We start from the raw sequence: 20,684 nt of genomic DNA, 5'->3' as shown, positions 1-20,684 counted from the left end.
CAAAGGATGGTCACCATCCCTATACCAGAGGGATGTGCAAATTAAGTGGCATCTGGCATGCCAGTGTGTTTGGCATTATACTGCTCAGAAATGTATGGGCCCTGCCTGGAGCTGGCTGCAGCCACCAGGCTCCTTTCTGATCCAAGGGCACTGCCAAGGGATGAACTGCTGTTAGAAGACAGACAGGGAAGGGTCTGACTTTAAGAATATTCCTTGTAACCACCACACTGAGCTCAGCCTTCATGGAGTTTGTGCAACCCAGAGCAGACATAAGCCTGGTCTTTTAGGAAACTCAGAAAGCCGGAATTTTTATGGCATCTCTAATTGCATAGTTGAGGATGCCTAGAATTTCATACTGAAAGGGATCCAGAGCCCTGTTCTTGAACATATCCCATGGCAAGAAGCTCACTACTCCTAAGGTATCTCACTTAATCTTCAAAGAACACTGACTAGGAGATAGCTGGTGTTAAACCAAATTCTGCCTTCTGGGACCACCACCCAACTGGTCCCAGTTTTCTCCTGGGGCCTCTTGGACCAGGTTTGCCTTCTCTTCTATGCTGCAGTCCTCAGAGATAGAGAGCTAGCCCCTCTTGATGTCAGGTCTCCAACATCTGGTCTTTGAGCATCCTTTCTGGCAACTCAGTCTCCACGCCTGTACAATGGGAATAGCACGTGATGCACCTTACTCCTCTTTGGGTGGGGATAAGACTGATGAGGAGAGAGAATGAGCATCTTGGTTCAGAGACGGAGGCTGCAGGAGCTCCACCCCTTCCTTCCTATAGGCCTCAGATCCAGATCTGGGATCACAGTGTGTGTGTGTGTGTGTGTGTGTGTGTGTGTGTGAGTCGCTTAGTCGTGTCTGACTCTTTGCGACCCCATGGACTGTAGACTGCCAGAATCCTCTGTCCATGGAATTCTACAGGCAAGAATACTGGAGTGGGTTGCCATTCCTTTCTCCAGTAGCTTCTGGTAAAAGCTGCCTTCCGCTGGGTGACTCAGGCTCAAAGGCTGTCCACTCTCCCCAACCTCTAGGGGAGATTGATGCCTACACTGATAGATCACTCCTATGGATTAGGTAGATAAAGAAATTGATTATTCCATAAATCATTGTCTCCATGAAAAACAATCCCAATTTTTTTAAAAAGAAAATATTATAAATCTGTCTGAACCCGTGTGAGTGAAAGTGTAGCCATTTCAGTTTAATTGTCTGAGACCTTCTTAGCCACAGCCCAGGAAAAGAGTCCCTGAAGCTACTACTTACCAATCTAGAGGTTTCTCTCAAGGCTTATGAATGGCCATATCACACTATGGATGAGATGGATTTACATAGCAGCAGGAAGAATCTGAATTGGCCAGAAAGAAGAACTTTCTCACCAAGGAGACAGAATTATAGCTCTTGGAGACATAAAAAAATTGAATACTTACTCCTGTCCCTACCTTTTCCTTCCTACTTACACATGCACCACTCCATCGAGGAAAGTTATGGCTCAGTTCTACCAAGAGACAGAGAACTGGCCAAAATGAACCTTGGGTGGGGCTTGAGGATGAGGTGTAACAGCTCAGGCATGGGGGAACTCTCAGAACAATATAAGTGAAGAAATGATTTAGGAGCAAAGGCAAGAACGCGGTGGGGGGCAGGGAGGAGTGAAGCGTGAAAGATAAGAGACGTGGCTTCCCAGCTGGCTCTCCTGTGAGATGGTCACTTTGTTTCTTTTCTTCTTTAAGCCTCCATACTCCTCCCCAGAACACAGGAGAACAAGGAACAAAGAACAATCTAAGCATAAGGTTCTAGCCTGAACTGCATGTCCCTAAATGTTCAAGGAACTGTGGCTATCACTTAAGGTCACCCACTTGGACCTACCATGAGGCCATTCAGATGCTGTGCCACCCCTCAGACTCCCTCAATCCCTTGCCCTGTGTACTCTGCGGTACCCAGAGTGGGTGATCCAGAAATGTTTGCTGAATCAATGAGTCAGCCCAGAGACGATGCGAAAAAGACAGGAAATAAACACTAAATTACAAGCAGCATAAAAATAGCCCCATTTCCAAAGCAGATTCTTCTGATTCTGCGAATCCAAGCAGGAGCAGCAAAACCTCCAATTCCTTTCACTAAAATATCTCAATCCAGGGTCCCTGGAGTAGCCTTACTCTGTACAAACCATAGCTCATGTCTTTCCTGACCTTTCTACCTTCAATATGACTTCAAGGTGCCATCTTGCCTCCTAAATCCTGGGAGCCCATTTACCCAAGCTTCCCTCCTTGTTCAGAGGCCAAAGCCAATTCTTCAGACTCTATCTTTCTAACACTCTTAGCCTCCTATGGCCTTGGCTTCAAGTCCAGGTGTTTCAGCCACTCTCAGTACCCCAGTGATGAGCAAACTCTCCCTTTCTCTGAGGCCTGCTGAGGTCACCCATGTCATGATTTTCCTAGCTGGGGAGACCTTGTCAACACCCAGTCTGATCACAAGTCTTCTCAGACACATCCAGGTGGTGGAGCACTTGGTATGGCTGGGGTTCTTTGGGGAATGCCACAAAGCTGTGACACATTTAATTCCTGTCACCTGAACAAGGAGTAATTTTATTTACTAGCAGAAAATACGGCTCTATTATAGATATGCAGGGCTCCACGATTCAAGAAATAATAACACACAAAATACTTTAAAGAAATCACATTTAGTGGGATAAAAATACATAACACAAGCCTACTTACCAAATGCAATGTGAAAGATGATGCTGACAAGCTGAGCAAAGACGCTCGGTATCAGGTGTGATATTTGACAATGGAATGTTCATTCATTTTGTCATCTGCTACTGCTCCTGAGCATACAAGCCGTACAAGGCACCAAAGGTTTAAGAACAATTTACGTGAGAGAGAGAAAAAAAAGGAGAAAATTCTATCCATTCGCTCCATTTTCTTTTACCGTGAGCTACTCTATTTGAATGACCATAAATAATAGTTCTTACTAGCCTACTGTGTACCTGCTAAACACCTCAGTCTGGTTTATGAACACCAGAGTCCTAGAGGAATAGCATTAGGAAAAAGAATGCCTGTTAAGCAAGACCTTACAATAACCACATTGCCCCTACTATAAGAATCAGCATGCAAATGGTGCCCACTCACCACTCCCAGGGCTTGGCTGCTCTCCATGGTGCTGAACACAGAGGCTGGGGTGAACCTTAATTTCCCTGCTGCTCCCCGGACAACACAGAGTGTTATCACTGTCTAGGAGCTTTTATAAACACACATGCATCTGATTTGTATTTCTCCCTCAATGTGAAAACGGTTTCGTAGGTCTGTTTTGCAACACTGGAAAAATCTAGTCTCCTTCTCTCTCTTAAGACTGTAAATTTAAAGTTTCAAATGTGTGCATGTTTGTGTGTGTATGATAGGAAAGTGGATGGGATTTTCTTAATGGACTGGGGGTGGTGACCAGAGACCCATGTTTTCATCTGATTTTTCCATGGCTCACCAAGGGATGTGGCACAAGTCATTTCCCTTTTTCATCTCTCAATCTGTGATAAAAAAGATTGGGGCAGGTACTGACTGTAGCTCTGACATTCAGAGTTTCTCCACCTGTGTTCTGGCTCTTTCAGGGACTCAGAGACTGTCAAACAGGATGACCTTGCCTAGCCTCCTCCAGCACAGAAGATTTTCTGGATCCAGAGGAAGAGACAAGGCTTAGCTTCTCTTGTAAGAAGCCAGGGATTCAATCTCTCTCTGCTCAACTCTCCCCCCAGCCCTCACTCCCCATGGACCAGCCATAATTCAGCTAAACCTGAGAGTTCACCCATATTTTATTTACTGATTCGATGTTACGAGACAAGTAAAATAGACGGCTGTCACCTCTATTAAACTGGGCAGGAAAAACGGCCATGTAGGCAACAGGCTATTTCTGCTTATAATGTGTCATCTGTTTCCTTGGGGGAGGGAAGCAAGAAAGGGGAGGTCCTAGTCTAATGGGAGAGCCCAGTCCTGTCACGTTCAGCGGGGAAGCTCAGGGTTGCCCTGCAACCTGTCCCACCCCCACTCTCAGCTACATGGTAGACGGGTCAGGCCAGCCAGTGGGAAACTACTCTGATTCCCCCGTGATCCAAAGTAAAGTCACTGTATTCACTCATCAGACTTGGGTAAAGAATGGCTGTTGAACCCCAGTTTGGGAAGCCTATGCTAGAGAAGCGAATCTTCAATTGGTCATCTCTTACAAGTACACAAACACACACACACACACATGCACACACTGTTGCTCACCAGACTCAGGGTGGATGGCATTTATACTCTCAAAGCTAAATGGCCCAAGCTGACTGTCTATAGAGCCTGAATCTCCAGGTTTAACCGTCAACACCTCACTTTACACAAAGCTGTCATGTAGACCTGCTGTCTACACATCCTAGCAGGATCCTGTGATGTGGCATAAACAGGAAAAGGGGAAGCCTGACCTATGGCCGGTGACAGCGCAAGTGGTCCAGCCACAGTTCTGCCTGGCAGCTGCCCTGAGTAACCTGCCTGGTGAGGCTGGAACCACAGAAGTTCTCTTTTACGGTTCAGCTCCCAGAGGGAGCAGCAGAGATGCTGAAGGACAGACGGGAAGAGGAGAGGGCTGAGGTCAGAAAAGACAGGAGGGTCATGGCCTTTTCTTTTGCCTCTTCTTGAAGTCGACAGCTTGTGCCTTTCTCAAGAGGAGAATCATCACGATAGGAGCCAGAAAATGGATGTAAAGACCAATCCTAGGCCCAAGAAAGAAAGATCCATTCCCCTAAACACTCCAGCTCTGCCCAATAGACCCCATAGGAAAGGTCTTGGCGTAGAAGGTGCTGAATTGATAGGGCAGAAGACCACCATGGACAGCATTAGAACCCTGACTTCGCGGAAGAATCTAACAATGTCTTTCATGAAATCCTTGCTGGCAACATGGAAAAAGTGTTGAGCTGAATGACAAGGCTGCTAGATAGACTTATATTCAACCTGTATGTATCAAGGCATTCATTTATTTAACAGATGGTTATCAATCACCTACTATGTACCACACGTGGTACTAGGTGCATTGGGCAAAGTGGTGAATAAGTCAGTTGCAGTCCACACTTGTCTCTAAGATTTTCTAAGAAAGCTTCTCCGTGAGGTAACCACGAATTACAATCTAGTAAGCGCTATGACAAGGGAAGTTCAGGATGCTGTGGGGACTCATAATAGGAGATGGAAGTCAAGAAAGGCTTCCTGGAAGAAAATATATGTTTGCTGAGACCTAAAGTTATGACCAACCTAGATAGCATATTGAAAAGCAGAGACATTACTTTGCCAACAAAGGTCCGTCTAGTCAAGGCTATGATTTTTCCAGTGGTCATGTATGGATGTGAGAGTTGGACTGTGAAGAAAGCTGAGCACCGAAGAATTGATGCTTGAACTGTGGTGTTGGAGAAGACTCTTGAGAGTCCCTTGGACTGCAAGGAGATCCAACCAGTTCATTCTGAAGGAGATCAGCCCTGGGATTTCTTTAGAAGGAATGATGCTAAAGCTGATACTCCAGTACTTTGGCCACCTCATGCGAAGAGTTGACTCATTGGAAAAGACTCTGATGCTGGGAGGGATTGGGGGCAGGAGGAGAAGGGGACGACAGAGGATGAGATGGCTGGATGGCATCACTGACTCGATGGACGTGAGTCTGAGTGAACTCCGGGAGTTGGTGATGGACAGGGAGGCCTGGCGTGCTGCGAATCATGGGGTCGCAAAGAGTCGGACACGACTGAGCAACTGAACTGAACTGAACTGAACTGAAAGGATGACTAAGAAGTTAGCCAGAAAGAACAGCAAGAGCAGAGGTTGAGTGTAAGGGAAGACATAGTGACTTCTAGGGACTTGGATGTTCAGTTCAGAGGAGCAGGGAGTGTGTGTGAGGCAAGGAGGGACAGCACATGAGCCTGCAGATATCAACCCCAGCAGTCGTAAAGGGCCTGAAAGCATGAAGAAGCCAGTAGGATTTCAACTCTGGTTAAAGTGTGGGTGGTGGATTCAAGACCACTGAATAAAGTCGACAAACTCTGACACTGGTCATTTCCTGCCTAATGTGTTGATGGCATGGATAGATGAAGTGAAGGCAAGCATGCTCATCCAAGGCTCAGAGGGCATGAAGCATGCCAGACAACAGAAAGGGAGGCACAAAAGCTTCACTGTCCAGACCCATGGTTCTCAACCACAACCACGTTGCGGGCCCATAACCACTTACTTCTCTACCACAGACCCCTGGGGGGCAGTGGGTGGGAGGTCAAGGAGGAAGAAGAGCTTCCTATCTAAGGATAGAGAGATGGGAACAGGCTTTGGTGGTCCAGAAACAGCGAGCAAGAAAAACTGCCTGAAGGTTCAAGATAGGATTTACCAGGGATAAATGACAGGTCCTGCCTTTAGGCTCAAAAGATCAACTGCCAAAGAGAGGATGAGGGGAGTGGTAGATCAGCAGCCATACCTGCGGAAAAGATCTTGTGATCTCATGAGACCACCAGCTCAGTATAAATCAACAGAGTGAAATGGTTGCAGAAAAGGCTGAAATAGTCTGGGGGTGTATAAGCAGACACCAATGCTGAGATGCAAGGAGGGGATGAGCTTACTGTTTTCAATACATAAGCAGGACTGTGGTTAGCTCTGGACACCACACTGAAAGAACTGGGCATCACAGGTCTGGAGAAATGCCTTTACATTTCTGTGGGGTTGACTGTGTGCCAGGGTATAAATCCAAACCAGATGCAGGGGGGCAGGGTGAGCATAATAGTAAGAATGATGGGTAACATTTATTGAGAGCTTACAACGGCTATGGTCTAAACATATTATGTGCATTAACTCATTTAATCCTTATAAATGAGGATTTATAAAAACCCTGTAAGGCACGTGTTACTATTATTATTATGAGAGATTAAATAATTTGTCCCAGATCACTCAGGTGGGAAGTGATGGAGGCAGTCCTTAAACTCAGGCTGTCAGATTCCAGAACCTGTGAGCTTATCCACAATGTTAGATTGCTAAAATCTATAGAGAGTTTGCTTCTCTGGTGGCTCAGATGGTAAAGAGTCTGCCTGCAGTGCAGGAGACCCAGGAAGATCCCCTGGAGATGGAAATGGCAACCCACTCCAGTATTCTTGCCGGGAAAATCCCATGGACAGAAGAGCACTGGTCGCAGAGTCGGACATGACTGAATGACTTCACTTTCTACTTTCTACAGAGAGCTTCCTTCGGGCCAGCCATGTTAATTTTCACAATGATCCCTGGAGGTCAGATCTGTTGCTATCCCCATTTTACAGGTGAGGAAGTCGAGGCTTAGAGCAGTTAAGTGACTTACCCAAAGTGACACAGCATGGAAGGAAGGAATGAGGGTTCAAACTCAAGACAGATGGATTTCAGAACCTACACTGTCGACGTGTAAGTCACACTACCTTCCCTGGAACTGCAGGAAAACCAATTTTAGGGCAAATTTTGCAACAAAGATTGGAGTGGGCCAATACGTTTGCGAGAAAGAACAAAGCACAATCAAATAGTGGTGAGTTTCCTGTTATGGGTGGTATTCAATCAGAGACTAGATATCCACTTACTGGGGGTGGGGGAGGGGTCCTCCAGTGACTTAGAACAGTGGTTCTGAAAGTGGAGGCTGATGAGCAGCATCAGCTTCATCTGGGAATCCATTAAAATGCAAATTCTCAGGCCTCACCCCAGACCCACTGAATCAGAAGCTCTGGGGGTGGACCCAGCAGTCTGTAGTTTATTGAGCTCTCCAGGTGACTCAGATGCATGTTAATATTGGAGAAGCAGAGGCCTAGACTGACCCCTGGGGTTCTTTTCAGCCTGGATTCTGTGATTCTTCACTGTAAACAGGAAATGTGATGCCTGGAGCCCTGGGAAGGCCCTGGCTCCCTGCTCCTGCTTTTCCGCCCAATTGGGCAGGCTTTTTGGAATAGCATATTTCAGTTCTGCAAAGCAGATGCAGGAAGGCTTTGCAGAAGTCTCCCTCATTCCTATATTTAAAGAGCTCATCTCTGCAGTGGTTCTGAGAATACTCTTAACCCCCTTCCAACACAGTCTGTCTGCATCGGTCCCTTTAAAAGCATAAGATTTCATTGTCTTCCATGGATGGGAACACTCTTCACACAAACTGGGGTCTCAGCTCCTTCTCCCTCATCTTTTTCCCTCTGTCTTCCTTAACCCCCATTCAGCATAGCACCAAAGGATTTGGAGTGGAAGCCGCCACTCTCCCCAACCTCACCCCATTCATTATCTCCTATCTGTAAGATCACCATGGGATTTACTCCATGGCTTCATTACCTGGAGTCTCCCAGCAGAGCCAGCAGTGCCTATCCCCTGGGGCCCACTCTCCAGCCACAGACCCACTCTAGAATTCACCAGCTTGCTTCAGGAGCAAGCTTGGACTCCCCATCCAAGAAAAACTGATCAGGACTCCCTGGACCAATCCCTCAAGAGCATCCCATAGCCAGGGTCTTCCCAGCTCTGAATACATGCAAATCACATTTCAATCAAAACACTGCAAATGTAGGGAAGAATCAGAACCTCATGGGCTTTGGGTGTGTGATAAGTAACAGGCCAGGAGCTTTGGGCATACAGGAGCATGCTAGGAAGAGTACCCCTTTTGCTCCCTAGCATGGCAGGTAACTGTCACAGGCTGCCGGAGACATCCATTCTATTGCTGGGTATATGAGAAATGGGCAAATATCCACATATTGAGCTGCAGGGGGTACTGGTTACATGGTTGGCACAAGGCACATGGTTGGCACAGGCAGAGGGCAGATAAGAAGCAGATAGCTTCACAGCTCAGAGTCTGAGGGTGGAGACAGAGCCTCCATCCTTGGGGAATCTTTTTCTCCTTAACATTTATTAAGCACCAAGTTCTGTGCCAAGAGCTTTATATACTTTATTTCCTTTAATCCTCACAACAGCCCTGTGAAGACCCTAGGAGTTTCAACAATATGAAAATTTTATAGATCAAAACCAGCTGAAAATGGTTTAACCCAATATTAATAATTCTACCTCGTTGATGAGGAAATGGAGGCTTGGAGGTGAAGTGACTCACCCAAGGTCTCACAGCCAGCACCTTAGACTCCCACTCAAGCTCAGATCCACCACATTTCATCAAACCTGAGACATACCGTCATGTTTAAAGGTGCCAAGAAAGAAAAAATCCTGCAAGTAAACTCAAACCTGATGTGAGATCCAGACTGATTTCAGAAATGTGAAAATGTCGGGGGAAGAGTTGATGTTAGAATCAGTGAGATATATTAAGTGACTCACAGAACTTCTCTGTGAGAGAAAGCCCTAGACAAATCCACAAACATAGCTACAATCAAGGTCAGTGAGCATTAGTGAAGAAACTGCAAAGGTCAAAGGAAACAAGGAGAGGAACAGGGGAATGCAAGCTCTGTGGGGAGCAGAAAGCCTGGCTGGAGGTTAGGTAGTGTGGACTCTGGAGGTAACTGGAAATAAACCAAAGTGCGGTGAGGGTGGAGAGCTCTGGGGTGCAGCACCTTTGAAGGGAAGGAAAGCAAAATCAGAATGACCTGCTGTCCTCGGGTCCCCTGCCCTCAGTCCAGTCTTCTCTGATCTCCCAATCACACTCAATCAAGGTTTGGTTTCTGGAGCACAAAGAGAAGCGGAAGAAAACAGGGACTTCAGAGGAAACACAGGTGCTAATAAGCATAGGCCAGCGAGGCATCTGGAGCACAAAATTTAAGGAGGCGCTCACTGTCACGGTCAGTCACGCAAGAGCATGGCCACCATTTGAGAGCCTCCTTAAATCCTGCTTCCTGGCGGCCACACTCCCCTGACCCCAGTCCCACCCAGTTTGTTGGTATTAGACTCCTCTCCTCCAACAAAAACAAGAAGAAATGCTGATCTTGGAATGGAACAGAATTCAAGCTTTTTTGAAACGATATCCCATCTGTCTAACTCTATGAAGCAAGCAGTCTCATCCCATTTTACAGATGGGGAAACTGAGGCCCTGGAAAATAATGTGACCCCTCCTATCATGCTTGTTCCACATCTGTCACTTCTGCAGGGACTCTAAGCAGGGCAGTTTCCCTTACTTCCAGAACAGGTCAGTCCCCGGCAGCCACCATCATCCCAATCTCGCCGTGCCCCCAGAAGAAGGAACATGGTGCAGGAGAAGAGTAAGCATGGATTTGCCTGTGCTCTGGCAGAGGTGGCATGGGAAGGGGAATGGGCAGCTCTTGCACCCAGGTCCCTGCACCCCACCCAGTGTCCATGGGACAGCAACATGTTCCAGGGCTGAGCGTCAGTGGACCTTACCCTCCGATGGTCCAGCAGTCTCAGCTCACAGCAAGGCAGGCTCTATTTAGAAGGTCAAAATGTGACTCTTGCTTAAAAACAAAATGACCAAACAACCTATCAGCCTGGAAAGGATATTGGAGGGGAGATGGGGTGGGGAAGGAAGGGAGGACAAGAGCAAATTCACTGACCCCCTTTCTGGCCAGGCCACCAGCTGAAGAGCATGGAGGGAGACACAAATGCAGAGCCCTGAGCTTTCCTCAAGGCTCTGATGATGTCTTTGAGGACAGCCTGCGGGCTGCCAAGGTGAACTGTAGGCTGGAGCTCCCGGAGAGCAGAGGGATTCCTGTGGGTGGACTGGCCACACCCAAAGGAGTGTCCCACCTTGATTTCTGACTCAGATTAAAGAATTAAGCAGAGTCCAGAAGCCCAGACAAGGTGGGGTATAGACATGTAAGGATGTACATCACATGTGCAGGAGGGGTGGGAAAGACCAAACATCCCTTTCCTCTCGGGAAAGCTTATCTACCACTTGGCCCATCTACAAGGACAGTCTGATGCTGAACACCAGTTACTGGTAGGTTTCAGTGTCACAGAGCCCATGCAATCATCCCCAGAGAAAGCCTAACAGCCCAGGACTCTGAGGCCACACTCAGCACCCAGAAGCACGGTGGTGGGGCGCTACACTCAGCACCCCTGAGTATCAGTGCCTCCCGTCTTCCGACTACACAGACTACACAGTAAAAGCGCAGGATCTGGGGTCTGGCTGGTGAGAATTCTTATCCTGCATTCACCACTTACTGGCCACGTGATCTTGGGTAAGTGACTTCACTAAGCTTAGTTTCCTCATCTGCAAAATGAGGACAATGTCTGCAGGCAGGATTGGTGAAGCCTAAACCAGATGGGGAAGGAAAAAAATATGCAACAGCTACCGGTCTCAAGCACTTACTAGTCACACTACTAGTCATTCTTTGAAAAGCACGGTGCTTGGCAGCTAGTAAGTGCTCAGTAAACCAGGGCCATTATATTTCGATTGTGTGTTGTTCCAGACCCAGGTGGGGTCCCAGGCAGGAGATGGTACAGCCACCTCAGCACAGGCACACTGCCCCCTGGTGCTCACGCGGTGGAATTGGCGCCTGCAAGAAGAGCAGCCAGCCAACAAGCCCAAGGCCGGTCTGCGTCTGCACCAGGCCCACCCTTGGCCCGTCTGTCCATCAGAGCACCTTGGCAAGGACACGCCAGGGCCTGCTGAGTGCCGGCCCCAAAGGGAGGGCTCTGCTCCTGGACTTTCAGTTCTCTCTGCTGCCAGGCAGGGCCTGGGGAGCCCCTCGGTTCCCTCTGGAAGGTCCTGAGCAAGAAAGGCGGGGGCTTGGGCGGGGTGGGGGGGGCAGGTAGAGGGAAGGTGGGGGTGAGGACGTGCAGGCTGAAGCAGTGTGGGGCTAAGGCAGGGGCAGGTGACTGTAACAGCCTGGAGGAAGCCTGGCTTCTGCAGATCAGAAACGGTCCCAGCAGTGGAGCACAGCCAGGTGCTGCCCTGCATGGATATCCCAAGCAGCCCTAAGCTCTGAGCCTCCCCTGCATATGACCTTGCACCCCCCACCCCTGAGGATGTGGCCGTCCTAGAACCCACAGTGCATCTGTGCCTCTTCCCCCGACCCCCGCCAAGTGGGCTCTGTTTCCTGGGGACAGGACAAGGGGCCTGTGGGAACGGGGGCTCAGGGGCCCTCACAGACCCCACAAAGGAAGCAACCAAGCAGCTTTGCGTTTGGAAGGGTGGGAACGAAGAGTCGCTCCTCAAAGCCCAAAAGAAAGCAGTGGGTTGGACTTCTAAAGTCAGCTATCATGCTGGCGGCAGGGGGACCCGAGTGACCTTGGGAGGGCCTAGTCGGGACGCTGTGCTGGCTCACCCCGCATCAGCCACCTCTAAAAACCCCGGATCATCCTGACGTCAAAAGACGGTTTAGCGCAGTGCGAAGCAGGCATCAAGAAGAAATTATAAACTCCAGCTCGAGAAGGAGGGAAGCCCGGGCTGACAGGAGCAGCTGGGCTGGAAAGTGGAGGCAGAAATTCCTCAAGTTAATGCTTTCTAAGGCCCCTCGGGCCACTCCCAGGTCTTGTCTGAAGCTATTTACTTCCAGGGGGGAAAACCCTATTGATCTTCATTCAGTGCCTGTCTGCTCCAACACGGCCGCGATGTTTCAGCGCATCACCAGTCACTGAGAGAAATTTCTCATTGTTTTACACACAGCGGCTCCCAAACTCAGGAGATGAACGTTCAGGACCATTTGGGTGAACTGATGGCAGGGGATGCAGACAGGACTGACTTGGGGAGGGGACCTCATGCCCCTGGGACTGACTGCAGTGTCCGCTGGGCTTCCCCGCCCCAAGTCCAGGCTCAGAGTCACAAAACTCTGTTTTGCTCCGAGTGTAGATGCTCCGTGAGTCTGCCCGATCCACCCACCTTCCACCCCGCCACATACACCTGCTTTATGTCTCTGCAGTCATTTGGCTCTGAACCTCCCCCCGGCTGGCTAGAGATCACCACCATCCGCTGGAGCCCCTCCAGCTAACGCCACCACTGTCTGGTTCCCTTCTCAAATGCTAGGCGGCCCTCGATTCTACATGTATGTAAAACAAGGGGAGATCTAGACACGAAACCTACCAAGGCATTGACAGTCCCCATCAGCCCACACTAAAAGGAAACCTAAAATCACAGAATATCCCAAGCATCATGGCCAGCTCAATAGTTTACAGATGAGGAAACTGAGGCTCCGGGTTGGTGGGAGAGTGTGACTTGACCAAGATGGCTCAGGAAATTGGTGGAAGGCAGAGTAGAAAACCCAGGCCTCCTGGTTCCCAGCCCAAGGTCCCTCCACATCAGTGTCTAGGTCTAGTAGCCAGGAAATCCAGGTCCCCACATGAGGCCACAGAAGCACTGGAAGGACCCACGCATTAAGCTGCTTTCCGTGAGTTAAGACTAGGATCCATCTGAACAATAATAACGATGATAATAATAATGACAAAATGCTGAACAATATGTCTTGAAAATCTTCAACGAGCAACACTTGATAACAACACACAGAATACATCTTCCACATATTCATATAAAATAATCAATGATCATTTTTTTCCTGCAGACTACAATCCAATTACTCTCTCTCCCTCGCTCTCTCCCTCACTCTCCTTTGTTACTTGCAAACCATCCAAGCAATCAATGCCTTGACCTCTCCCTCTGATAGACACAATTACAAAAAGACAGAGCAATGCAATTCATCTATTCAAGACGGATTGTTTGAACACTCTGTCACACTGCTGAGCTATCCATCTCCTTGTCTAAGAGGAAATTTAAGCCCCCAAAAAAAGGCACAAAGAGAGGGGGTGGGTACGCTGCTCCCCAGTCCAGAGAGCCCCTTGCACACCTGCAGGAAACCCCTCTCCTGGGCTGGTGCTAGGCGACGCCTGCCTACTGGAGAAGGATTCGGCTCCCAACACAGCCAGCGCAGGCACCCATCTTGGGAACCAGAACCATCCAGCACACCCAATTTCCAGGGCCTCAATTCCTGTGGCCCCAGCCAGAGCCCTGAGATCTCAGGGCTGGAGACAGAGAGAGAAAGGAGAGGGCATTGGGCCCAGCCAAGGTGTTGTGTTTAGGTTTCAACACACGGTTCTCTGTGTGTGTGTCTCTCTCAACACACCACGTCCACTGCCCTTGGCTCCTGCTGAGACTCCAGCCTGGGCTCAGAAGGAGGCAAATTCAGCTCCCCAGGGAGCTCCAGAGAAACCCAGGGATCTCAGAGCCTACCCATCCTCCATCCAAGCTGGCAGAGCTCCGGAGGTCACGTTTGGCATTGGCACAGCACCCCAGTCCTCGGGCTGGGAATCAAATGGGGCAGGGCTCTTGGATATAAATGGCTTGGGCCGACACGCTAATTAATCCTGGGGCTTAATACGAAGAAGATTAGAAGAGAGGAGGGCTTTGCCATCCTTAATTGCATTATTACACGCTGAACCCAAGAAAGGGCGGGCAGGCTTGGGGCTTCCCCTCAGGGCAGTGAGGAGTCCCCCGGTGAAAGTCAATTTCACGGTAAGAGGAAGCGGGTGAGGATACATCATCCCGCCCCTCCTCAGTGCATCCTTGCCTGGCTTCCCTCACCTGCTCTTGTCTTCCTGGGCCCCCAAAGACCACCACCCCCTGACTCTGGGATTTGAGAGTGCTCCTCCCACCCCTGCAGGGGAAGGAACACAGAAGAGGGAACTGCAATGCGTGGGCTGGGTGCAGAGCACCTTTTGGGTCCCCCTCTCTTCTCCCAAGGGCACCCTATAAATCAGGCCCCTACACACACACACACACGCACACACACACACACACACACATCAAAAACAAACGAACAGAGGGAATAAAGGAAGTCCTGGCCCACTACTAAGGGGCTGCCTGCTCCTGGAACGGTGACCAAACAGGTCACTGGGACAGGCAAAGGTGCAGAGATAGAAACAATATTTTTGGCTTGCCTGGAGCAGTCTGGGCTGCAAAGGGTTAAGCCTGGTCGTGAGGGCTGTCCCCAGAGTCGGGTGCTTGGATTCCTCTGCCTCAAATATCTGCCTGCTGGGGTCCTGGGCAGGAACAGGAAGACCCCAGCGTGGGCAGAGCTGAGGACTGTGTTCTACCCTCGTCCAGATGTCCAGTTCAAGAGGACCTGGAATCCAGGGGAGAGCAGGGAGGAGAGAGAAGGGATTTCTGATTGCCTCCTAGGAAAACCTCAAGTACGGAAGCCAAGCTCGATATCGGTTGCCTGCACCCCGTCACGCCGCGGGCAGCCCAGAGTCCGCGCCTGGATTAGAGCCACAGGGGAGGAAGGCGGCCCTGGCTCGGCGGAGCCAGATGCTGGTGGGGGCGCCTCGCGAACCCAGGCGGCCCAGGTCTCCCGCCTGGCGGCGGGCGCAGGGCCTGCGTGGCCGAGGCTCCCGCCTGGCCAGGCCGGGCCCAGCCCTGGCGGTCTCGGGCCTGGGACACGAGCCCCTCCACCCTCTCCCCCGCCACCACTCTCCCTCCCCGCACAGCCCTGAGCGCTGCCTACGGGATGCCTGGGGCGGCCACAACAAAGTTAAAGCCCCGAGTAAGAGTCCCTGGCGAGAAGAGACGCGGAGACGCGAGAGCCTCAGAGCCGCGCGCAGACCCGCCAGCCGCCGCCAGCTGCTGAGGGATTTCGGCTAACTTTAAAAAACCGCTGGCATCCCTCTCCTCGCCTTCCCTGCTTGCGCCGGTCAGGCTCTGCGCTGCCCCAGGCGGGGGAGAGGCCTGTGCCGCGATGGATGGCTGGAGCGACCGCGGGAGGGGGCGACCCTCCCCTGCCCCGCGCAGCGGGGCTGAACGGGGGCCACCGAGGCCGAGGGCGGCCACCGGGAGAGGAGACCGGCCGTCCTCGTCTGGCGAAGCCGGACCCTGCTTCCCCGCCACGGCCGCTCGAGCCCTGCCCCAGGTCGAAGCGAGGGGCCCGCGGGAAGCGGGGAGAAACAAGAGAAGTTGGCGCCTTCCCCAGGGTTCCCGCTTCGCGGAAGAGCCAGGTCCCAGAACTCGGTCTGCGGCCGGTCCTGCTGGCAGTCGCGGGCAAATGCGCCCGCGACTCAGGCTGGGACCCGACCGCTTCGCTACACTCCGCGGTCTGGCGGTCCAGGAGCGCGCCAAGGGCCCCTCGCCCGCCGCAGCCCAGCTGCTTCCTTCCCAATAAGTAAGGCCCGTGACCCCGGCTTGGGAACTTTGTCCTCACCGGGTCGAGCTTCTGGTGGTCACCCGGTCCCGGCAGACCGCAGAGACGTTAGGATATCTCTTGGGATCGCGTTCAGTGGCCCCCGTTCCCGCCCCCGCCCGGGCGCACGGAGACCCTCGGCTCCCGGGAGCCCTTACCGATCCGGATGACGTGGGGCATCCCGCGCGAGTCTGGGATCCAGAAGGCGCACACGAGGAGCCCGGCCCAGTATTCCCAAACCAGACTCCCGAGGCGCCGCCAGGGAGCGGTCATCGTTGGGCGCCGCCAAGCGTGCCCGGGGCGCGGCCGTGGCGGGCTCCCTGGGGCGGCAGCTCTAGGCGCGGGCGCGCAGCAGCCCCCGAGGCGCCGCCTGGCCCAGCAGCCCGGCTCCTGAGCGCCGCTGCGAGTGGGGGGCGCCCCGCGGCGCCGCGCACATCTTACTGGGGGGCCGCCCCGCCGGCGCCCGCCCCGCCCGGCTGCCGCCCACGGGCCGCCCGCGAGCGATGCTCCTGGGCTCCGCCCGGGCTCCGCTCGGACTCAGCTGCGGCTCGGGTCGGCTCTGCTCCCGCGCGGGCTCCCACCTGCCCCGGCTGCCGGGCGCTGGCAGGCGGGCTGCACGCGCGTCTCCGGCCGCTCCTCCTCCAGCCGCGGCGGATGCTATCGCCCGGGCTCGCACAAAGCCCCGGAGTGGAGTTGCACGCGCGCACACACTCCCTCCCAGCCCCCTCCCTCGCGCCCTGCCTCCCGCCTCCCGCGCCGCCCGCGCTCCCTCCGCGCACTCCCCCGCGCACACACATTTCACACTCACACCCGCCGAGGCGTACACTCGCGAGCTCACACCTGCGCAGGGGGCGGGGAAGGGGGCCCGGGACCCGCTTTAGGGGGACGCCCGGAGAACGAGGACTCTCCTCGCTTCTCAGACGTCCCCATCGGCCCTGCGGCCCCCGGTCCCCTTCGACTGCGAGGGCACGGAGCCTGGGAGCCGGGCGTGGAGCACGAGAGCTGGCACCGCGAGCTGGGAGACGGCGGCAGCCTAGCGGCCCGACCAGCTGGAGGAGACGCGCCCGCCGGGAGCAGAGGGACCCGGAGCCCGCCGTCCGCGGAGTCTCGCCTTCCAGTTCCCACGCAGCCGGCACTGGCTGGACGGCAGCGGCCGGGGACTGACCCAGGAGCCGGTTTCCCTCCCTAACCCCCATTCCTCGTGGAAGCAGATTTAGAGTTGGGCCCGGGACTCGAGGGAGACGAAATTCCAAGAGGATCGTCCAGCACTGCACTAGGGGAGCTGCAGGAGCTGGTGGGGGTGGGAGAGCCCAACCAGACCCTCTGCTGTGGAAAACTGGACTTGACCGTGCACCGCCACTACGGGGTTTTCGGAGGAAGATGGCTTAAATCCTTAGATACGGAGGTGCGGCTGAGATGCACCCTGGTACTTCGCATCTCTCCTCTCCAACTCTGCAGGAGGACGGGCCCCCCTTCCCCATTTCTCCTGAGAAAGAATAAAGAGAAACTGTAATTTTCCGTGGGGGTGGAGCAGGACCCGAGGGGGAGCATGCAAGAAAGGGTTTAAAAAAAAAAAAAAAACAACCTTGTTTATTAGCAATAATAAATTTTTTTTCAAGTGGCGCTGGGTGTCGAGGGAAGAGAAGAGCTGTGGAGCGAGTCTGGAGCAGGAGGCTGCGAAATACGCAGTTAGGCGAGTTTAATGACCTTTTTGACAGAGACAAAGCGGTGCCGATACAGTAGATAAATAAACGAATCTGTCACCGGGCAGCGGCTAGGCTGTGTGTGAATTTATTTTTCTCATTTAAATAATTTCATCTATTCCATCATTCCAATCTCTCCCATTTGCCAGCTGTCTGGTAACAGCATGGCCCCCAACATCTGAAAAACAAATCTTTAATTTTCTTACAAATAGACTATGAGTCAGGCTCTATCTGGCTTGTTAATTTCCCGGTCTTTTCTTTCCCTCCCTGTCCAGGCATAGGAAGCATTGTGTGGGGACGTGAGTATTACAGCATGGCCAATCCTGATGACTGGGGGAGGCGGGGGAGGTACTCTCTCCCTCTTAAAATGGAGGCAACCCTGGAAGGAGCAAGAAGGGAGATTCCCAAGGATTTCCTCTCCAGAAGGGAAAGAAGTGTGCAGGTCTTGAGGACATCCTCAAAGATCTGCCAGCAAATGAAGGTTGCCTTTTTTTTTTTTTTTGCCAGACTTTGGGCCTTCCTCACCCTCCAGCAGGAGTGGCTGGTTTCCCAAGCAGCCACTGAAAAATGTGGCCCAAGGGACCAGAGAGAAGGACATGCAGACCAGAGCCAGAGAAGCAGCAGCTGCCACCTCTTGATAGAGAGTTACGGGCCCCAGTGGGCACCGGCAAAGAGGACGTGCAAGAGAAGGAAGCAGAAGGCCCCACCCTCTAGGGTAAAGCTGAAGGCACCTCTTCAAGAGTGGACACCCCATTCCCAGCACTTAGCAGCTTCCACAGCTGGTTTAGTTGTTCCGAGGAACCAGAAAGTCCTGGCTGATGACTAAAGAAGGAAATTCCAGTGCCCTGCGAGGGAAACGGAAAAGGCAATGGCAGGATCTGAACTCAAGGCAATGGATGTAAGGTTAAAAAGGCATTGCCAACAGTGTCCAAGAAGAAAAACGAAAAAAACAAGAAGGCAAGCTAACCCAAAAACCTTTGCAAGCTGCTTGGTACTTATCTTCCTAGGATGTTTTTGGTAAAATTTCAGCTGGGCCCTGAAATGGCTAGGGGCTAGGGGAGGAGGGGTGAGCCGGGATGCTAGGTCTGTATTGGTTATCCTGCAGGCAGCCTCTTGCCATGAGAGGGGCAGGGAACAAGTGACCTGGCTGGAAAACCGAAGAGCGGAACTTGTAGAGGTGTGACTGCAGGCAATGGGTAGGTATGTGCCCTGGACCAGAACTCTGGGAAAGGCCAGTGGTGACAGAGGGATGAAGGGTGAGGAGCAGGAGGAGGAGAAGCAGTAGCTCCCAAGAAAGAGATTGGCCCTGGAGAAGCACGTGGGGGAAGGCAGAGGGGCAATCTGAGGACCCTGGGGCTCGAGGGTGTGGCCCTGCAGCCCCCTCAGCACCCCCAGGGAAGCAGCATCCGCCAGGCCTTGCTCCTGCCGCATCCCAGAGTGGGCGGGAGTCAGCCAGCACAGCAGAGGGAGGCTCTCCTCTGCTGCCACGTTGGCTGTGTTGGGAAAAGTCTCCAGCTGCAGAGGCTGTGGGACTCAGTCCATGGGCCTGGAAATCCTGCTGGAACCGTGGGTCAGCGGGAAGCCGGCTGCCCCCAGAGGGGGACCAGGCCTTATTCTGGACCTAGCTGCAAGCCATTTTGTTACGCAGAGGTCTCCCCAAACTGACAGCAGCCGGCTCCCTCCCAGTCAGGGGAGGTTGGGATGTACTACAACAAAAACAACAGCAATGATAATAATGACCGCTAGTATTTATTACATGTTCTCTGTGTTCCAGACGATGTACCACTCAGCGACCCTTCTGTGCATCATTCGTCTAACCATCTCCCAGCCCTCTGTGATAGGATCTGGTTGATTTTTGCATTTTACTGTTGAAGACTCTGAGCCTCAGAGGAGTCGGGGAGGTCCAATGTCACACAGCTAGTGTGTGACCCTTCTGCCCCTCCCCTCATCCCCTCCCAATCTCCCTCTTTCCCTTCCTTCCTCCTCACTCCTAATTTCTTCCCTCCCTCTAATTGTATTGGCCATCACTGCCAGGCTTTGTGGGTGGGAAGCCAGGGCCCCCACCCGGGCCCATCTGTATCCTAAGCTTGCGGGCCTGACCCTTGTCCTGTCCCGCCTGGACCGAGCAGGGGACAGGCTCTAGCAGAGGACCTTCATCACCGCCTATGCAGACCTACTGGGCTTCTGGCTGCTTATAGAAAGGCTGAGGGTGGACTAGGATTTGAGTCCTTCAGTAGAGCAAACTGGGGAGCTCCACTGTCCCCAGCATGCGTCAGGAGGAACCTGCAGCCCCCTGTCTCTGCCGTCGTGCACCTCTCCCGGCTGCCTTGCCACCAGCAGGCACCAAGGCTGGCACGATCTCAAGCGGCATCTCCGGGGATTGGGAGCCACCAATCCTGGCTTCTTGAATTGTTGGTAAACAAGTCTATCCCACCAGCCAGGCCTCCGCTCCTCGCTCCCCCACGAGGCAGGCAAAGCGGATTTATGAGGCCTCCCAACCTCATTCAGACTAATGCAGCTTTTCATTCCAAAATAAAAGGGGCCGCTGTCTGAAAGGACAAGTGCTCCTGCATTTCATTAACATCCCTGAAAACGGCTGAGCTGGCCCAAGTCGCTGCCAGCAAGATTCATGTCTCCCACCGGCTCACAGGTGGGGATGGGGGAGGAGGAAACCCTAAGCTGCAGGGCCCCTCCCGAGCACCTCCCCTGCTTCCCCCCAGCGGCGGGAGGGCTCCCCCAGTGATGGCCAAGCGGGCCCATTGGAAGAGTCCCCTGTGTGCGTGTTTTGTTTAGACTGATCCACTCCAGCTCTCAATCCCCCCACAATCACGGTGAGTGATGGGGCCCTGGGCTCGAGTTACCGAGATTCATGATCTCCGCTTCCCCAGGAAACCATGGAACACAGGCGTGTGGTTGCTGAGTGCAGATTCCTAGGACGTGAGTGCCCTCTGCCGAAGCCTGCCTA

The 20,684-nt window shown here is 52.7% G+C and overlaps 1 protein-coding gene across 1 annotated transcript in view; it reads right to left on the bottom strand.

Moving 5' to 3' along the window:
* Window positions 1-16,398, bottom strand: part of GRIK3 (glutamate ionotropic receptor kainate type subunit 3) — a 250,880-nt gene extending 234,482 nt beyond the window's left edge. The window contains exon 1 of the mRNA XM_061412479.1: window positions 16,175-16,398. Coding sequence (XP_061268463.1) covers window positions 16,175-16,289 — 115 coding nt within the window. The 5' untranslated portion in view covers window positions 16,290-16,398. The remainder of the gene's footprint in view (window positions 1-16,174) is intronic.
* Between the last annotated feature and the right edge of the window lie 4,286 nt (window positions 16,399-20,684).

The sequence above is a fragment of the Bos javanicus genome, chromosome 3 (genome assembly GCF_032452875.1).
Source record: "Bos javanicus breed banteng chromosome 3, ARS-OSU_banteng_1.0, whole genome shotgun sequence".
Classification (NCBI taxonomy): Eukaryota; Metazoa; Chordata; class Mammalia; order Artiodactyla; family Bovidae; genus Bos; species Bos javanicus.
Note: the sequence above shows the minus strand (reverse complement) of the source record. Positions and strands in the feature narration are given on the sequence as shown.